Source organism: Ischnura elegans, chromosome 2 (genome assembly GCF_921293095.1).
Source record: "Ischnura elegans chromosome 2, ioIscEleg1.1, whole genome shotgun sequence".
NCBI lineage: Eukaryota > Metazoa > Arthropoda > Insecta > Odonata > Coenagrionidae > Ischnura > Ischnura elegans.
The window spans coordinates 115,875,771-115,890,858 of NC_060247.1; the positions used below are offsets into that span (position 1 = coordinate 115,875,771).

General features: G+C 38.6%; 1 protein-coding gene across 1 annotated transcript in view; it reads left to right on the forward strand.

Annotated features, from left to right (window-relative positions):
* Window positions 1-235: 235 nt before the first annotated feature.
* Window positions 236-15,088, forward strand: part of LOC124174126 (H2.0-like homeobox protein) — a 68,318-nt gene continuing 53,465 nt past the window's right edge. The window contains exon 1 of the mRNA XM_046553249.1: window positions 236-627. Coding sequence (XP_046409205.1) covers window positions 417-627 — 211 coding nt within the window. The 5' untranslated portion in view covers window positions 236-416. The remainder of the gene's footprint in view (window positions 628-15,088) is intronic.

Consider the following 15,088-nt stretch of genomic DNA (forward strand, 5'->3'; position numbering starts at 1 on the left):
GAACTTTGAAAATAATGTGTCAAAATTTTCGCGATTAATCTGTCACCAAAATACACTGGTTGAGACGGAGGCCTCTCAGCATCCACACTATCCTCCAGCGAGGATGCGAGTGGGAGATCTTTTCCTACCCCCTCCCCTTCCGTCTTGGTGGGCGGGTGGGTATTGTAGGGGAGTGGAGGGGAAGGAGTCAAGGGGTTTCATTCGAGAGTCGATTGGGCCGAAGATGCGACAGACATCGCCTCGCGCCCAGGACGAACACGCTCACCAACGGAGCAGCCGAATGCCTCCTCGGCCGGACAAAGATCGGGGGGTGCGGTTAAGGGCCGCGCCGGGTGCGTGACCCCACTTTCGTGTGCCTGTGCTCCCGTGTGTTGTGTGTTGATTTGTGCTGTGGATATTATCACCGCTCCCTCGCCATGTACTTGCCCGGAGGCGGATTCCTCGCTTGCCCTACTCCTCTGCACCCGGTTGCTGCGGCGGCGGCGGGTGCGGCGTTACCCGCACCCGTGCCGCGCCCACCCTCCTCCGTCCACTCCAGAGACCTCAAGTTCGGCGTCGAGAGGATCCTATCCTCCGAGGCGTCGCCATGGCAACCGCCGTCTCGGCCACTCGACCCGCAGCCTCGCGGTGAGTGACGCCACTACTCTTCATTTACAAATTGCTGCGCGAAAATTCCACAGAGAAAAAAAATCATTCCCCACGATCGGGATGCTAACCCGGACCCCTAGAAAGGAATGACGGATCGATAGATTAACTGGCTAAAGCACTCGAACGGAAATCAGGGGATCCGGGTTCGAATTCCGGTCAAGGCGAATGATTTTTTTTTCTCTGTGGAAAATTGGTGTGCATTTGTGCATTGAAGGTGACTCCGTAAAGCTATCATCGCGGCTAAACCCAGTATTCTTAAATTACCTCTGATTTGGACCACTCTCTCGAAAAAAGCTTTGCTATGGCCTTATCATTTCTTCCTCGTAAGTAGAAGGATTTTCCGGTAGACCTAATGAAAGGGGGACAAATTTGATCGTCCTTTTGCCGCCACCTGGGTCAAACAAGCGCGAGACCGTGTCCATCCTCCTGCCGGGTAACAAGTGTATAGCCCGAGCGCCTGAGAGGTTTTTACCAATTGAGAGACATCGCAGTTATTCGTCAAATACCGCTCTGGGTGTTCTTGTCCGCCTTTTCCTCTTTCTGTCTCATGATCTTATGTATGGTAATATTTCCCCTCTGTGTCCCTCAACTTATAGTGCAGATCAGAGGGTGCGAAATTCTTGGGAGGGAAGGGGGGAAGTGAGCACATGGCAGGCACGGTGACCGACATATTTTCTTGAATTTTACGTTAAAAGCGTTTGCCTTTGAAAATTTGAACTTCGTTACAATTTCCATTTCCATTTTCTTTTATAACAATAAAGTTTCCAGAAGTGGGTCTGGTATTTTATACGGGGGCTTATTTTTGGAAGGTTCATTTGCTTGTTCAGTCCAACAGTTTCTAAATACAATAGGGACCAATTTGCCTACCATTTAGAGGATACTGGTAAAATTATAAGGTGAATTAAATATCAAAATTCGGATGACGTTTTAGAGCTAAAACTCTTCCAGGACAGGCAGTTTGAATGGTCGACCTGTCGTGGAAAATAGGGACTAATATTCACTGTGGTTGTTTCATAAAATGTATCGACTACTGCTCACTTGGCTGTCCGCAGTTTTTGCGATGGGGAATATCCACAGAGAAATTTAGACCGTGTCTGGAGTGAACTATACTTCGACAACCGGGAGGTGCAAAGTTTATTGCAGTCGCAAATCGCAAGCCTTTGTTTTTGCTCGTGCTTTTGGAGCAAACGTCAGTGGGCCCTGAGCAGGTAGGATTGGAGGCAAATGGGTTGAGTACATCATCTGAATTTATAGCTGGCTATGGTGGTTAGAGATTACATTCACCTGAGTTATGAATCCCATTTGAAGCGCAGCGATAATATCTAGACTCTGCCGAACCTGTTGCACCGATCTTCACCTGCTACACGTGAGTTAGCTTGAAGTTTGATACTGGATGGGGTAGGATATTATCAGGGTATGGGTACCTACTCTTGTATTCTCAATTGAAGTGATACGCATAAAATACCTGTTCAAAAATGTTCTTTAATACTTAATTGTCTCTATCGAGTCGGACTATCTTGTAATTTTTATAAATGTATATAAGTAATCTTGTTATTAGGACGTCTACTAACACAAGGCACTCTCCGAGCGAGTCCTAAATCTTGGGTGAAGTCAGAGAGATAGAACGAAGGAAAGTTGTGAAAGTAACCACTTCCATGTTGCCAGTATGTCGGCGATTCCGGATAAACCAGTAATCCAGTTCACGAACTCGAAGGGCAATTAATTATAGTCATGTATGTATGAGTGGGTACCTCATTTTAACTTAAATAAAACCACATGTTCTGATGGGCGCGTGGGTGTGGAAAAGAAGATGCAAACTCCATACTCAAAGCGGGTCCAATCACGAGAAGGTCAAAGGTCACGTTTGCTCTCTCAAGGGGCGTGAGCCCTCTCAGTGAGACTTCCGCGTTTACTTCGTTTCTTTCGTCGCTTATGGTTGGCTAAAGATAAAATTAGATTACATCAATATGATAGAAAAAAAAGTTATAAGCGATAGTCTCTAATTTCTCCACTAAGTATATTGAGATAACTATTCTATGAACCGCAATAGCAACCCTGATCTAATCCCTCGTGATTGATATCGACGCGGAATAACTGCGATCAATGTTCCTTGTTTAATTAGGTATTTGGCGATTCCATTGGTACCAATACGGAATAAATCTTGAACGATTCCTGATCACCCACATCCTGGGTCGCGGCCCGCAAAAAGCACCCAATAGTCTGCGGAGATCGGCTTCTCCGCACCCGGATAGCCATAGCCGCCGCACAGTGGTCCGGAACAGTCATGTTATCTTCTCTCCTTCAAAAATTTCACATCCATCTTAGACGGTTTCTTTTTGTCGTTTTTACTGTATCGGGAAGGTTTATGATTTTATGTAACAAGATCCTTATCATTCCTGATTATCCAAATACCTCCCTCGCGATTTGGTCCAAATATCTTTCAAGGAAATTTGTTTTCAATTATAAAAAATAAATAATGGTCTGATATCTGTTAAAAACTATTTTTGGATCCCTTATCATGAATATGTAGTAAAATTTAATTTTTTTAACAGAATGACTGACCCTGGCAGAATATCTTGAATACAATAAAACGCCAAAGTAGTGTCTCTCCACGCGGATGCGGTAGTTTCTCCATGCAGCTTGCATCTAATTAGTTATACCTAATTTATCCTCTAATTGAATGAGTAGAAAATTAGAAACAACTAAGAATTTCTCAAACTAGAACTGCTGACGACGTGCATTACAGTGTACTGCAATAATTGCAAAATTCTATGAGGAAAAATGATAAGGTGAGCTAAATGGAAGACACTCGTTTACAACCAAATTGGCTAGGTGTAGAAGAATTTTCTTTAAAAAAATGGTCTCTTCATCTTTAATATTATAGAATGAAGACTGCCAAGGACCAAACTTAAGATCCGTAGAGTAGGACTGGTTCTATCTCGGTGTTCAAGACTCTTATTTTCTTTTCCATGTTTTATAGTTTGCTGCTCAGAAGTTTATTTATCCACCAGTTACATCTATCAGCTGCTTTCAGTCCAATTTATAATCCATAAACTATATTTTATTGCTTTTAATGGAAGATTTATTTTCAGCTTCTTAATATATCTTCAGGTGCATTTTTATTTGTCATAAATCCTAGTTTCCTAACTTCCTTTATTAGTTTTCATTTTCAATGTCTTTAGATCATATCTTTTCTATGCTAAAATAGCTCGTTCATAAAAAAAATACGGCGATGTATTAATTTTGCCTCAAACATAGGCTACTCCGAGAGTGTTTTCCTTGCCTCTTGATACTTCTTCCATGGCTAAGTTAAAAAATAATGGTGTTGATCCATCCCGTTTTTATTCTCCTGTACTTATTTCAAAAATTTCAGTGTACTCTTTTTATTTTCTTACTTTAAATTTCGTTCCTTCAACATGCATTATGAACAATAAAAAGTTATGGTACATTTTCACACGATTTATTCAATACGACCGGTTTCGTCGCAGAGGCGACATCATCAGGCACAGAAATCGTTATAATAACAGTTATTTTGTTGTTGTTTATCTGGTTGCTATTACGCGTTGGTAGGGGAGGGTTGCGTTGGGGTTGGAGCGTTACTCAGCTTCAGGGGACTTTCCAAGAGGGGAGAATAGCTGACAAAAATATTTTCATTTGCTAAAATTCCATTCTTCATGTGCTTCCTAATCTCCAACTCCTCCAGGCAGTCCATCCTTCTTCCCTTTTTCTCAAGGTGGAGAATTTCCGGAACAAAATAGCTCGACTGTGAATATGCATTACAATGAAGTTAATTAATTTTTGTGGTATCGTGTACCTATTCAAAATGGTCCACATTTTCTGCCTGATAGTGCCTCTTGACTTTGCAAAGAGTTAGATGCAAAGACTTTCCCGAATTCGACCAATAAGATGTAGATGGCCTCGTCAAACTTCCAATATTTACTCGTTTATTTTTGCAGAATATGAATAAGTACCCCTATGAAAAAATTGTATAAAACTGTTTCAAATTTTTATACATTGCCATGGTAATGTATAAGAATGTATAAAAATTTGAAACAGTTTTATACAATGTTTTCATAGGGGTATGATCTGCAGTTGACATGTATTACACAAATCCTTTCATAAATTGACAGAAGAGACAGAATTATTTGTCTCGACCAGTATTCGAATACGGATCTCAAAGATTCACGCTAAATGATTTAAGCTCTTCAGCTTACCTACGTAGGAAAGGAAACCTACGTAGGTAAGGAAACCTACTTAGGAAAGCGTATTTTAATTACTAATAATAACTTGTATTTCCCGCTATAAGTTTTATTCCATTCAACCGGGAATTAGGAAATTATTTTACTTCACCTTGACAATGGCTATGATTCGCTGAAAATTGGGTAAATTGTATAAAATTAAACGCAGAAATAAATAAGTCATTTTTGTGAATATAATAATACTACTTAGCCACAAGTTATCAGTTGAACTCTTAAAATTTGGGAAAGAAATCAACCTTGGTTTAACATAAATTTTCTAATACTCGAAAACACTTGAGAGCCTAGAAAAATATGCCCATACTTACAAAATATTAGCCAGCCGAGGAAGCGTAGAAATGCAGATGGTTGATGGATTTAATAATGAAAATTAATGTGCTCTTAGGCTGCTATTCTGGATGGAATAGCATTATGCTATTCTCCGATATTGCAACCGATGTTGCTATAATATAGCGTATTGCAACGCCTATGCTATTTGGTATTCAGAACGGTTGCAATTCGTGTTTTTACTACACCGGAAGACGTAATTCTCAGAATAGCATAGGCCCGTAGCAATTCACTATTCTGAACGGCGAATTGCAACCGGTAGGCATGCTATAATATTACGCAGTCTTCGAGGCCGAGCTATTCGGTATTGCAACCCTGAAAACGTGCGCATTGCGATGTCGAATTGTTTTTCTGAGGTTAAAGTAACATAATGAAGCATTGAAAAATGGAATAATAGCCAAAAATAAAATGTTATCTGCTTTACTTTAATTAAATAATAGTAGCATAAGTGATGAATATTTCACTAGTTAAGTGAATTGGTTATAAATTAACATTCGAGCTTAATATATGAAGCTCAAGCTTGCTTCATCGACAGTACGAAAACAAAAACAATTAATGCAAAGAATTACTACGATTAGCCCAAATTTTCCGTGTTTTATTCATATTTACAACTCATAATTTTATTTCATCACTTGACTTGCTACTAAAAATATCCTCAATGTAGGCTATCAGGTCGATTCTTGAAAATTTTCAAGCTTGTGTGAACACACTAACTCGCCAAATATAATAACAGTTATAGCTTTCAATGAAAACCATATATTACCATAATAATACCATATACTTTGATCAGCCGTTCATTTCCTCAATTGGACAGTATATACAAAAACATGCAACGAGTCGAAATTATTTTCCCCACTATTCGCTACCTTCTACAATTAAAACTTAAAATTTACAAACTTATAACACGGGCAGTCGACTTGAATTACTTGCTTGAAAACAAAGGATTTCTCCGAACACCAATAAAGTTTCCGAACAAATATGATTCGCCACAAACGTTTAATGGAATATCCATGTACATCATTAATGCAATATATATCATGTGGAATTCAATACAAATTGTTTCCTCTATAGGCAAGTAAGTTATTCACACAATTAAGTTTCAGTATATCGGCACAGTTCAGGGTCTATCAAAAATTTCAGTGAGCATATTAAAATCAGCTGATGCGAAAACAATAATAAGTGACACAACAGCACTTTCCACACGATTCACTTTTTCACAGTTGTTCCATCCATCCTCAAATTCACCATCACATCCCTCTGCTTTTTCCAAATCTGCAGCTGAAATATTGATACTATTCCATCATATTACATGAAAGCACAGCGGTGACGTTGCCACCTACTTCATTTCCTAAACAGAGAATGAATACTGAAATTAGGGAGTCATATAATATAAAGCTAGTATTAGAAACGAAAGCTTCTAGTTCATACAGTAAAGCTATATCGTCACGATCAAGGCAATAAAAGTTGGTACATATTTATTTTGACATGCAACGAACAGACTTCGAAGCCTAAGACAATTACGAAGAAAATCAAACATATTTAGGTTTCAATGATTATTTCGCATAACATATATCTCACGATAAAGGACCGATCGGATATCGGTAAATGATTCAATATTTATGCCCGATAAATCATCATTATAACAGTAAAATTATGACCTAACCCACCTGTCTGAAGCCATTGTGATATTATCAAAACAACAACAATCAGCTGATTTCCTAAACGAGATTTTCAAAGCGTATTATATAAATCCACGGTTTAATATAATTTTTAAATGCAAATGAAGCAATTATTTGTAATTGCAAGTCAATATTCCATAAAATACAGAAAAATATATAAAATATCTTCTCCCTCATTGATTGCGCAAACTGTTCAGAAAGTTTTTCATACGGGAAGGGGCGGAGCTTCCAAATAGCTCGCGCAAGAAATAGCATGCTGCTATTCCGAACAAAATTATTACTACGCTTCATTCTGAATACGGGGTCGTTGCAATAATGACCCGCAGAATAGCATATGCTATTTTTTGCAACGCTTATCCAGAATAGCAGCCTTAGATAGTGATGTGAAGTTTTAAGACTCCCCTACACGTAAATATTTTTCCTTTGCAATGATATGTAGAAATAAAGGGGTCGTCATGGAATTTGATTGAATGACAACGCTCAATAGAATGATAAAGATATATTGGAACGACCGAGTGAGTAACATGGAAATCCTACGAAGAGTGGAAGGAAAGGAAACTCCAAGAAACACTAAGAAGAAGACTGGACAACTGAATCAGCCGCATAACGAACCATGAAGGCCTGATGAAGAAAATTGTGGAAGGAAAATTAGATGGGACGAAAGGGAAAGAAAATCCCAGAATATGTTACGTAGGGCAGGTTATTAAGGATGTAATAGAGAAGCAATTCGCAAAAGTGAAAAGGTTCGCTGAAGTTGGAGATGAGTAGAGGGCTGCGTCGAACCAATCTTAGGAGTTTTGACTTACGATGAAAAGTGCTGACTGATCAGACATTGGGAATGATTCGAGTGGAATTTGTACGCATTAATGTATTTTTTTAAACTCGCCCTTTAGTCACGAATACTCGATCTTTTTTCGCCGGTCTTTGATAAATTGCGTTGAAATCAGGCTTTAAACTGTTCTTGATTTCGATATATGTAGCAATTTTTATCGCCTATTATTACTTTTGAAATCCTTCAGTCCTGAATACTCCTTTCGTTCATGTCCGCAAGCATTTTACTAAACGAGGAAATCTGATTTTCTAACATAGAGAGTAGTTTGAAGAATGTATTAGACGCAAGGGCTAGTTGTGAGTCAACTGGCGTTGAAGTTGAACGAATGGCTGTTCTTCAACAGCTGTTGAATCCGCGTGCCGATTCTTTCCGAAAAACGATCGTGGAAGTTATTCGACGGCTGGTAAAAATAGCTCGAGAAACTGGCCTGGGAATGCATCATTAGACCTCAAATGCTCTTCTTCGTATTACCTACAATCCTTTTACTCCTCAAGCTATAAATGTGCCTCTTCCGTCTAAACCGTGACATTTAAACAGATCCACCAAATGGTATACATTTCGTGAGTGTGGTTTTTATGCCCATAATTATCATCACGGCAATTTGGCAGCCTCTTGAAACACTGGTCTGTAAATACTTGTTAGAATATGTCTGAATATAAATGACATAATATATCTTCTAATATGCGATTTTGCCTTCTCATTTGTAAATTTCCTTTGAACTAATACCCAAATGATATTCAGGGTGGTTTGAGGGTAATCGTGTATTCTATGGTCGTTTTAGATAGCTTCGTTATGTATACTAAATTAAATGATTGAGTTATCGCAGCAACTAAATGTACACTGCGTAAAATGAACTCATTCTGGCATTAGATTTTTATAAGACGTACTGCGGCAGGAATTTAAACGTATTAATGTTTTTTTTAGTTCATCCCATAGGAAGGAATACTTATTTTCACCTGTTTTTTAAGAAATGGTGTCGAAATCAAGCTTTAAATTGTCCTTGATTTCGATATTTAAAGCAATTTTGATATTCTATTATTGCTTTTGAAATTCCTCAGTCTTGAATACTCGGTCTTGAACACTTGAATACCTTTTATTCATGTCCTCAAGAAATTACTAATGGAAGAAAGCTTATTTTCTAAAACAAAAAAATACATTCTTCTACACTTCTTCGCCCACACTTTTTTGTAAAAATCGTATATTAATACTATTGTATCTCTCTATCTGTTATGATTATCGCCCGTTAGTGTGCACGATAATATTTTCAACAGTGATAAAAATTTCTCGTGAATGAAATTGAAAATTTCTTAGAATACTTCGCACACATTATATTTCGACGAAAGAAATTTACTAGATAAATGTCGAAAAAAAAAAAGATATTTCGATTGCCTTTACTAGTGATTGACTATAAAACTACAATGGTAGTGACGAGATATTTCCGGATTGGTTAAATAAATAAAAAAATTATTCAATCCTTTTTGGCACATCTTCGTTTGAATCTCCAACATTATTTCATAAAATTTATATGAAAAAGGATAATAATGTTAGGGTAAAGTTCGCTTTTCCTGTGATTATGATTGGTTCTTCAGTAATATAACATTCGGAATCACAGCGCTTTTATTTTCAGCTTAAAATTTAATCCTTCCAATTAAGTTGCCAAAGTTATTACCCAGAGAATGAAGTTCATTGACATTTTCTAATTGAAAATTAGGTTCTTCATTTCAGCTCCTCTCTTTATGAGGTGTATGCCATCCTAGCTCACTCGCAATGTGTTTTTGTGGCAAAAAAAACGGAGAATGTGATGGAGAAAATGGATCGACTGAGTTATTAATGAGGAAGTCCTAAGAAGAGTAGGAGAGAAGAGAAGCCTCGTGAAAACCTAAATAAGAAGACGAAACAGCCTTGTTGACCATATCTTGAGACACAATGGTCTGATGAATACAATCGTCGGAGGACAAGCGGATGGAAAGAAAGGAAAAGGAAGACCTCGAATGAAATATATGGGATAGGTAAAGAAGGATGTGAAAGAGAAGAAATACGTGGGTGTGTAAAGATTAGCTGATAGGAGAATTGAGTGCAATGCTGCGTCAAACCAATCTTAGGATTGTTGACAAGTGATGATGATGTGATGGATATATTTTTCGATAAATTTGAGAATATGCATGCAAATCTCTGGTGAGTGACCACCACTCTTTAGTACTTACTGTGTAGTTTTCCATCATGAACAAGAGATAAGCGTTCACATTGTGCAAATACAATGCGTGCGAAGATTTTATGCAGATGGAGATTCGCAATCAGAGGTGTCTCAATAAGGAAAAGAGGAAACTCACCCTTTTCCACTGCAGTAAAATCCATCTCAAACTCAAGTGAATTATTCGGCCTTGATTGCTCAAAAGGTTAATTTTAGATCGAAGATGCAATAAAGCGGTCAAATGGCCATAGTAAGGTTATTTCGTCACATTAATGGTCCGTGGCAAACTTAAAGAGGGTTTTATTTTCGCCTCAAAAGATATCGAGGAATACATTTTGACACTGAAAGACCACCACTTTAAGCTGCTTGTTACCATGCGAGGTACGCTTGCCACGAGACAAAGTTGTGTGATAAATAAGTGAAGTAATCCGTGTTCAGAATCCAAATTGCTATAATTTTAATTTCAAATGTAATGCATCTAATTACGTGTCCAAAACTATTAGCCAGTGATTAAAGTGTGTTCGGTAAATTTTCGTTCGTGACTATTTCCAACTCCACGTGGTCTATTTTAGAGTGTCATGGAGATACAGGGCCAAATGACATCCTCTTTCACTCGCACTTTGAACTGGGCGGAAAAATAAACGAAGATCTGACAAAAATTGAAGCTCCTTCAAAACCTCATTGGCTCTTTCCATGAATATCCCATTTCTAATAAAGCGTTTACCTCTACATTGACATCGGATAATTCACAATTTTGTCCTGCCATGTCACTGATAAACAAGGGAAAAGTTCCTATTTGTATTATGACATAAAAAACAACTGACTTTACAAGCGTTTTTGCGGAAAATAAGGTAGGTTGCAATCTAATAACACCGAATTTCACTAGACTATATCAAAAACAGCAATAGTAAGAGGCCAAACTTGTTTTCCTCCTAGTTTGAACCTTGTCTAACCAGTGCAGCGTTTATGCTGAAACGAGTGTCATTCCCAATTTTTCCTTCGCCCATAGGATGTGTCATGCGGCACGTTTTAAGCACTTCTTTTACGGAACTCATTGCCATCTCAACGCTAATTATTACCTACAGGCAAGAATACAAGGATAGAAATATGGAAACATCACCATTCGTATTGGTGTCATGAAAGCCCATTTTCCCAATCATGTTGGGCACCAAACACCACTGTGAACTTCGGAAAAATTGCCATGGCAATTAAGGAGACTATATAGCGCTATGGTGAGTGATATGGGTGGCTGAAGGATCGCAAATAAACTTTTCGATTGAAAGTGAGGTAAAGGTTGAGGAAAAGGATTTTGTATCAAGATTATCAAGTATTGAGACTCACCGATGGTGTTATCAGGGTATTTTCTTTGGCATGATTCTCTGGTGTAAAGGATCGAGAGGAGATTAAGGGATGTTTGTGCGGGAGGCGTCATCTGGTGCGGCACCACATTCCCCATGATGAGCTGGAATGGGGGAAGGGTGAGGAGGGTAGTTGTTACCCTCTCCCTTGGGGGTGTCTTGCGAGGGTTGTCCAGGATTCATTTCACCGCACGCAGCTTTCGTAGGTAAGGAGCCAGGAAAGTTCGACTATATGTGCTTATAATCTTTTCAGAGATGATATCACTTGTAATTTTGTTGCTGGTTTATAGATTATGTATCCTATAAGGCGTGCAGAGGCATGGGTCGTACGATGATCCGTGTTCTCCGGTTGACGCAGGCCTTGTGATGGCTAATAAAATAACGAACGAAAATTTTTGATACAAGGAATTTAAAAAAATATGTTTACTAACGGAGCACAATTCATAAATATATTTTTTTTCCATTTTATCATTTAGGATCCCTTACACATCAGTCGAGATCCAAGGAAAAAACTGAAGTTAGGCGAGCACTTCCCACTACCACATCGCTTTGATTTCGAAAAAATGTTGAAAAAGCAATGATCTCGATGCCCAAGCCACCTATTCATTAAAACAGCTATATTTTGACTGAGTTTAATCGACTTTACTCATGCCTGATAAGATTAGCCGCGAATTTATGGCGAAAGCTAGTCCAAAATTGTCATTTTAAGAGTGGTTGTAATTTTTGTATCTACCATAAATGAGTTCGCAATGAAAGGTATACTTTCCGCGGATCTCTGTCGCCAGCAACTAATTAAAACGATGGAACTTGGGAGGGTTCTGCGTTGGTGGGTAGAATTCAAAGTAAGCAATATCTAATCGTATGAGTGCCGCCGTAACTAAAGCCTTTGGACCAAATTTCTATTATAATGGTAGTTGAAAATAAGAAAATAACTCCATTACCAACAACAAATTTAGCTTTTTTCGTATGGGTTATGAATCATGTGCCTTCTTTTAGAGCTCATAGCATGACAGAAAGAGGAAGGTGGCATTGAATTATTTAGAAAATACCTATCTCATCACGTTTATAGCCTCCGGAGGTCTTGCTTATTTTGTATACTGCTTTTTCAGAGGATAAACGTGTTGATGGGACTGTATATAGATCATTTTTAGTCCTTTATTGCGCAAATCATGTGTTGTTATTTCGGGTCATTTGCTTATTTTAGTTGAGATGACCAAGTTTTATAATGCTTTTCAAATAAACTCTCATTTCTCTTCCGTTATCCATCATAAGAGATAATACCGCTGCAGTACAATATATTACCAACATATGCGGTTGTTATTAGTGGGAATGTCCTCGTTACCATCCATCGCAATGGTTTTTCTGATTGTCTATGGCCAAATCCGATGCAACTGTAGAAGAAGGAGGGCAGGAGATACGCAGACAACATTAACAACTCGTAGATATTAGTTAAATTTCTGCTAACTGATTCCACTTCCTAAGGTACTTAAATTGCAAATTTACTTTATGGAATGCATATTAGCCTTTGAGTATGTTTTTCCCAACAATAAGTTCATCTGTTCTTGAATAGTGCGCAGAGCAACTATTCTACGAACGCATTGTTATTTATTGCACTAATTTCGAATAGCTCGGAAAATACACATTGAGATGAGATATTAAATATGTTTCATTTTAATTATCATTTTTCCCATGCTAGAGCGAACCATATGGGAGTTTTGGTGGAAGTGGTATTTATAGCCTAGTTTGCAACTACCTTTATTGACGTACGAAACAACGTTCCAAATTGAGTTCAAAGAAATTTTGAAATATGATTTTCAATCAAAATAGCGTGAAAATCCAAAAAATTGCTTAGCAGTCAGATAAAGTACATTTGGTGAGAATTTTTTGAAATTGTCACGAAAATCACTGAGAAAGATGTTACAAAATTTTCCGTTTGGGTGAGCACCAGTCAATAAATTGTAAGGGCGAAGTAGTAGCTAGTAGATAGTAACTCTAGCGATCAATCATCTTTTGAATTGGTGTTCGAAGCAATTTGGAGGCAATACAAGACAAAAAGATGCCATAAAAATGACTAAATTGCCGTATACGAGGTAAATGCATTGTGGCGAAATGAGATGTGTATTGCTTATGATACGTGAGGAATTTCACTTCTGGGTGAGGTTGGTAAATGTCACGTGGTTTCTTGTTTCAACCAGTGATGTCATAATGTAGGTAAAGTTTAATTTTAATAGATTAATTAATCAGATTAGGTTACGTCGTTCGGGATTTCATCAAGTTGTGAACAAGTTTTGATTTTGTAAAATAATTGTTATTTCTGTAAAGCTCGGATGCTGTTAACTCCTTCTTTTCGCTCTTATTTTCTTTCTTATTTATTCTCCCCCTACTATTTACTTTAGAGACGACCGCATGGATTGACATTGGTGCTCACTTGATTGACAACACTATTTCTTTACTGCAGGTGTCGGCATAATTATATCCTCCCCTAGGGGACTACATATGGGAGGCTCCAGTATGTCCTTTTGAAGCTTGATTTATATTTCCACTTTGTGCACATTTTAATCGGTTTTAAAAAATTTCCGCAGCGCGGGAAAGGGTACACAGCGATCTATTTATTTTCAATTGTAACAATAAAATATTTTAAATCGCGAGTGATAATAACAAAAAGGTAAAAAATTAATTGGTTATATGGTTCACGATTACATGTTTCAGTTAATAGTTCTAATTTTAGCTTATTTTCCGGTGATTTCCGGAGCGCTCTTCTGCCAGCCCAGCGACGCTAGCGGCAACTCTAGTAAATCTGTTTATTTCGCAGTGGGTGTGACACATCTAGTGACCAACTGGAAAATCCTAGATCGTAATATTCGTGGTCCTCACTCCAGTAATGATGATTTATTCCCAAGACCTTGTAGTTTCAAGCCCAGTTTGATTCGCTTATCCGCAGGAGGTACTCCTCTTCACTAATATAATTGGTTTTGATGGTGTCGTCATCTTTCGTCGCGGGAGTTGCTCTTCTCCCGAGTATCCGTGGCCACGGATTTATTCAAAGCGAATTTGGACGCCTAAACACTTGCCTCCTTTTGCTTTACATCAGTCGTCAACGTCTCCCTCTCCCCCTACCCCCCACCTACCCCCGCTCCCTTACCTCCCTCGCAGTCGCAATGGCTTCCCCCGTGTGATAAACAAATGAAGGCGGGCGCCTCCCTCTTTTACCCCGTTCAGCCTCTCTCGTCGCCCGGGGCCGCCGCCATCCCCCCCGCGTCTTCCTCGTCCCCCACAATGCCACGCGCGCCCCACGAATGCTGCATAGATATTCTGCACTCGGACGAAGTTGCCAGATATATTACCACGGGAGTCCGGAAAAGGCTTTTTTACCAGTCAGAGAAATGAAAATCGGGACTGAAAGGTTTGGAAATATCAGGGGAATCAGGGTATAGCAAGGAAAATTGCATTATCTTACAAACTCAAGGGTTGCAGGTTAAAAATTAAATCGTGGTTTAACACGCAAGATTGTGCTGTGCTCATCAAATCTGCATAATCTCCATAGTTACTACCCCGCAAGCAACCTCAACAGGCGTGTGACGGGGGATGTTATGTTACCAGGCAATACAAAAATTTTGATTTACTTAATTCTCATAACTCAATAGACCCTCCCCGTTATATTTCTGCCATCGCTCACTTCTCTCTTCAATATCTTTTTCCCCACTGTAGTAGTCCCTAACTCATTTTCGTCCATCAGTATATTATACTGCACAGCTGATGAATGAACTGAATTCATGAAAGCTTCACTCCTAAGTTTG